This window comes from Cebidichthys violaceus, unplaced genomic scaffold, assembly GCF_023349555.1.
Source record: "Cebidichthys violaceus isolate CVI_PGR_0920_01 unplaced genomic scaffold, fCebVio1.0.p SCAF_10, whole genome shotgun sequence".
Classification (NCBI taxonomy): Eukaryota; Metazoa; Chordata; class Actinopteri; order Perciformes; family Stichaeidae; genus Cebidichthys; species Cebidichthys violaceus.
In genome coordinates, this window is record NW_027176263.1 from 11966727 (window position 1) to 11972726 (window position 6000).

The following is a 6000-nucleotide window of genomic DNA, read 5'->3' on the forward strand; positions in this document are numbered from 1 at the left end:
ACCGTACATTAACCCACTGAACCAGACGTAACATCAAAGTAATTCCATCAGATTGGGGCTTTCTCTTGAAAACACCTCCATTAGGTTTTCCCTCCTCCTGTATGGGCTCTAGAAGAGCACTGCTGGTTTTTTTTTTTCCAGCGCTGTGACATACAACATTAAGATCAAAGCTGTGAATTTTCTGTGGTGGAGAGAGCAGAGGTGCTTTATGGAAATGAGCCCAGCATCCCCTGGCCGAGCACAGCCATGCTAAAAGAGGCCTGCCTACTTAGCATCTCATTTACATTTAGTGGGGAAATTGACTAATTAATCATGTGGCTATTTACCATCTCATTACGGTGGAGTTTGGGATCCCTGAGCTGGGCCCACTTCTCCAAAATATTCATATCTCCCACTTGCTGGCTTGATTTGCTGTAAGTTTTTTTTAATTAATTTTTTACACCTTCCCAATGGATTTAGAAGTTTTAGGTATCTCATTACAGAATGTAGTGAAGGAATATTTGACAGCTAGACTGCGTGTATTAGCAATATTATTAATTTAACTAAAACCTGTGTGTGTGTGTGTATGTGTGTGTGTGTGTGTGTGTGTGTGTGTGTGTGTGTGTGTGTGTGTGTGTGTGTGTGTGTGTATTTTTATTCCACAGGGGGATTGAATGGGTGAGTCTTACCAGTTTCTTATCGTTTGCCACTTCTGCTCCCAACAACATGGGCCTGGTGCGAAATGAACTGCAGCATGTTGACCTGCCTACTGGTGAGGGGCTAGACACACACACACACACACACACACACACACCCCGACACACACACACACACACATAATATCACCTGTACCTATTATCACCTGTCTTTCTTCTTGGAAGTTTCTGTTTTTCTTGAGGTTCCTGCTGCCTGAACAACAGAGAAAATAGACATCAGTCAGTCTCTCACTCTTTCTTTAAATGTGTCTTTCTGTGTCCATGTGGTTCTCTAAGAGACTCCTATTGTTCTCCTCCAGGGGATACTTACACACTCCTCCAAAATAGGTCCAAACTACACAGTGTTATGGTACCACTAAATGAGATCCTATCGTGACTTATATCCCTGTCAATGACGGGTCTATAGAATTACTGCACCAGCGGTGACCGTCGTGTTTTTCGACTTTCTCCAGAAGGTGGAAAGAGAGAGATACACTTGAAAAGTAACCTGAGGATGAAGTAATGAGTGGTCAGGAAGAGATGGTGAAAGGTTCCAGTGGATAAAACATTTTTTCTTTTAGTTTAGATGTATGAGAATGAATATTTATATGCAGGATACAAATAGTTGATGAACACTTTTATTATTTGACAAATCTCTCGTGTTTTTGCCTCGTTGGTCTGCGTCACACTTTTTACACTTAAGGCGTTTGGCTTGGGAAATTGGTCACAAATAAATATGCACACTATGATGGTTTATTCTCAGTCCTTTCAGAACAATGGCGGGGGTAAGTCACTTCTTTAATGGCTCTCTAAAATTACCAGAGTCGTCAAAGTTAACAGTCCGCGGCATTAGCTTTGGTTACCGGCTGACACGCCTTCAACACACACATGTATACTTAATTGTTTTTTCGTTTCAGTAACTTAAAGTGCCTGAGATTTTCCAAGGTGTGCTTGACTGCTAATGTATCTGCTGCTAGTGCACACAGCCTGTGGGGATCTCTGTGTGATGTCCCACATCCCTGATCCACGCACGTTTCTGTGTCTGTCTTACTCAGGGTTGGATGGAAAAGATCAGTATCACTTTAATCTGTGTGTGTTCACGGAGACACAATAGGTCTGTGACGTGTTTAGCCTGGCATAGCACCAAGATAACAGGGGAAGCAACGGGAAGTAGCTCCATCTAAACTGAGGAACATGAGAACTGTCAAGATGTCTTATTTACAGGTTGCAACGTATGCTGCGTTTAGAAATAAAAAATAAGACATTGTGATTTTTAACAGAGCAAAGTAGCTGTGGGGTCTAGTTTTTCAGCCTACCTATTTGAGTTGCAGATGTTCTTGCAGATGTTATTTCTCATATAATTTAATGTAACCCTGAACCAGATTCAGACTTGCACAATTTTTTCCCCTTACTTCAGCTTATGTTCGTTCGTCTTAATTCATTGAGGGGAAGTGAGCATATTTTTGCATGAAGTCATCAAATAGAAACGGCACCAAGGTAAAGATAGTTCTGTACTTAAGGATTCTCTTCGTCACAAGTAAGACTAATCCGCTAAGGCAGACACCTTGTGCCTTTTACAGCTGGAGCATTTTCTGATAAGATTTGAGACTCCAGGATGAAAAATCCTCTTCCTCGCTCGTCTTACTCGATTGTGATGATACCTGGTCTCTGCAGCCACAATAGCAGTGTTCTTTATCTATTAACGGATTTTCAGTGTGCTACAGTAACTGGGGGACGTTTGTGTGTGTGTGTGTGTGTGTGTGTGTGTGTGTGTGTGTGTGTGTGTGTGTGTGTGTGTGTGTGTGTGTGTGTGTGTGTGTGTGTGTGTGTGTGTGTGTGTGTGTGTGTGTGTGTGTGTGTGTGCACATTTGACAGACGTGATTAGAGCCAGTAGGCTGATGATCTGAAGAGTGAGATAATTGTCCCAAAGAGGAAATGATGAAGAGGGCTGCATTAGCTTCTAGTGCACCAAAGTTTTCTCTACACCACATGCTTAGCTATGGCGTCCCCTCTGGTACACACCAACTGCCGTCTCAACAAAACTGTTGGAGGTCACCCCCGCCTCGCCCAAACCGCCACAGGCAGCTGTGTCACTTGTACATTTTAAGCAGGCCGCCTTCCTAAGTGTCCTCGGCAAAATCAGATCAGCACTTCCTTAGGCAAATGTGATAAGATACACCTGAAGGGTGTTCTTGTTTTGTTCGAAGGGGGCACCTTGATGCGCTGCTTAATGTGCTGCTGCGGTCTGTGGAATGTACTGTGTGCGAGTGAAAAGCAGAGATTAGAGCAGGTGGGGAGAATAAGTTTGCGTCATTTTCCTCTTTTCCCGCTCCGGCGAAGAAGATGAAACCAGGACGCCCTGGCACTAAAGTGGAGTTCAATCAGTCTCTTCACAGGTTGTAAGGAAAGGTACCGTCTTCTTCCTTCCAGCATCACCTCCTCTCCCTCACACGCTCTCTTTTCTCTGTCTGTGTCTCTGTTGTGTTTTCCAGGAAGATGCTTTGCATTCAGAGGCGAGCGAGGAAACGATGAGCCACCCATTGAGATGATTAAAGTGTCTCATCTCAAGTGAGTTGCCTGCTCTCTCCACCACCGGCAAAACCAAATACCAACAACACCTCAGCTTCTAGTGCTTTTGCTTGAGACACACACACTTAGACACAAACTGTACATTTACATACAAAACAATTCACACCCACACGCTTGCCTTCACATCACCTGCCTGGAGCCTTCTCACCTCTCTCTCTCTCTCTCTCTCTCTCTCTCTCTCTCTCTCTTGTCTTCTCTTCTCTCTATCTCTCTCTCTCTCTCTCTCTCTCTCTCTCTCTCTCTCTCTCTCTCTCTCCCCCTTCTGTCTCTCTCTCTCTCCCCCTTCTGTCTCTCTCTCTCTCTCCCCTTCTCTTTCTGAACATATCAATTCTAATTTTAAAGGGCGCATTGCGCTTGCTTGCATCTTCCAAGGTGTTATAATAACCAGATTTAAATCTCACTGCAGAAAGACCCGAATAGCACAGATCTAGCATTAATTGCGTTGTTTATTTCCTATTGTTCCCCAAAACCTTCACAAATTCATGTTGTGCAGTGGTTTGGATCGTCAATTTTTTTTAATTTCCTGCATACATCATTGCAGTATCTTTTAATAGGAATGTGATATTGCGAACAAAATAAAACAGCATGCATTAACAGTCCTCACACATTATCTGAGACAGTGTTTTGTATATTCAGTCAATTCCAATTTCTTTTCAACGCACCATATTACCGTTGAGTCCTAGCCTTGTGGGTACATTATAGATAGGTGTATCATCGATTAAACTGGAAAGGGACACCTCTGACTATTCTGTATTCACAAGTGACAGAACTCACTTTTGCTCAATTCAATACACAGGACATTTGCTGCAACTTCCTTATTTGAATATTTAATTAATATATATGTGCAAAAATATTGCTGTAAATAGCTGTGTACCTAAGAGGCACACTGCAGTATGGTTAAACACAAAGCAGGGCCGCTTTTTAAAACTCATCCTCTGAAACTAAATTGTACAATATGAACACAAAAAAAACAATCTTTCTAAATCATGACCGGATGAAGTAGAATCCATTCTCTCACTCTTTTTGCTGGTAATGTGACACAGCATCCAATGTTTAGACATCCACGCATAATAAAAAAACTACAAGAAACCTTATAGTTCAGTCATGGGCAGTGTGTGTGTTTTGAGATTGAATGCGTGTGTGTGTGTGTGTGTGTGTGTGTGTGTGTGTGTGTGTGTGTGTGTGTGTGTGTGTGTGTGTGTGTGTGTGTGTGTGATGTCCACCCTCAGACAGTACCTGGTGGTGGTGTTCAGAGACAAACCCCTGGAGCTGTGGGACACCAGGACCGGGACCCTTCTCCGGGAGATGGCTAAGAACTTCCCCACCGTTACTGCATTGGTACTGACAAATCTACACACGAATAAAAAGCTGCATCCTCCACCGGTCCTCGATTCTGAGCTGCTCGTGAAACACAAAGAAAAACGTACAACCATTACTGAAGACACTGAAATGTAACAAATGTCACGCTCATTCAAAATGACAGCTGCATATCTGAACATCTCCAGTCGAAATATTGACTTTTAGCAAAAATGCACAGCTGTGATAATACCCATTGTTTACTCTTCCCTTTGTTAATAGTCTCTGATGCTGGGGGGCTGGCCATTTAAAAGATTAGTCTGACAATTTCCCCCAAGCTCAGCAAAGAACAGGGGCTTCATTAGGCCAGAGAAATGCTCATAAAAGAAGAGCTATGCTGGACAAACTCCACAGTGGGGCTGTAAAGTCGTCCACAGCAAGAATATAAACCGCCAGTAACCTTAATAATACATGCTGCCCTCCCCCAGCCCCATATTGCTGTCTCATTTCCATATTGATTACAACCACGAGTCAGCCAGACTGCAGCCACAGTGCTCCAGCAGTTGCACATGAAGGCATGGGGAAAACAGCTCTCTTGTGTGCCTTAGTTTAATTTATGTGAGCATCTACTGCACTTCCCTTTTCCTGCTGTCTCTAGCTGTTGTCTTTTTGCACTGTGATGGTTTGCTGTTATGCCAGCAAATGTGTTTGTGTCTGGGTCTTCTTCTGGGTTTGTTGCTATAACTGCAACACTGTGTGTGTGTGTGTGTGTGTGTGTGTGTGTGTGTGTGTGTGTGTGTGTGTGTGTGTGTGTGTGTGTGTGTGTGTGTGTGTGTGTGTGTGTGTGTGTGTGTAAACAGGAGTGGTCCCCGTCCCACAACCTGAAGAGTCTGAAGAAGAAGCAGATGGCAGCGAGGGAGGCCATAGCTCGGCAGACGGTGTCGGACGCAGAGCAGAGTAGTGTTGAATCGTCAGTCATCAGGTCAGCGTTCTAAAGCTTCACAATGTAGTGACAATGACGAGCCCCTTGTGAGGATGGAAAGCCCTGAGGCAGAGGTGAAGCTAATATATGAGGAACTGAAATCAGATCTGAAAATAGTATAAAAACTATCAATTGGAATGAACAGTTCTTTAGCCGTTGTTATGCTTAACTGATAACTACCCCCACCAGTCATATTCCAAACGTGTTCATTTAATTTTTAACTGGACGTTATTTAGAGCTTTTGATTATATTAAAGTGTATATTGTTGCAATAATGTTTTCATACAGTTGAACTGTCAATGTTTAGGTTAGTTGGGTCAAGTTTGTCCATACATCCGTCACTTTTAGCGAACTATTTCAACATTATGTTTTGCTATATCTTCTTATTCAGTTATTTGTTGCCTTTAGCTGCGTATTTATTTTATAATTTATCCATAGGGCTACTTTTAGCCAACAGTAA

The 6000-nt window shown here is 42.9% G+C and overlaps 1 protein-coding gene across 1 annotated transcript in view; it reads left to right on the top strand.

The window, feature by feature from the left end:
• The window catches only part of wdr11 (WD repeat domain 11), a 47131-nt gene that overhangs the window by 24375 nt on the left and 16756 nt on the right, over positions 1 to 6000 (top strand). The window contains 4 exon segments of the mRNA XM_068725832.1: positions 645 to 751; positions 3167 to 3242; positions 4493 to 4601; positions 5420 to 5541. Of these exon segments, the coding sequence (XP_068581933.1) occupies positions 645 to 751; positions 3167 to 3242; positions 4493 to 4601; positions 5420 to 5541 (414 nt within the window).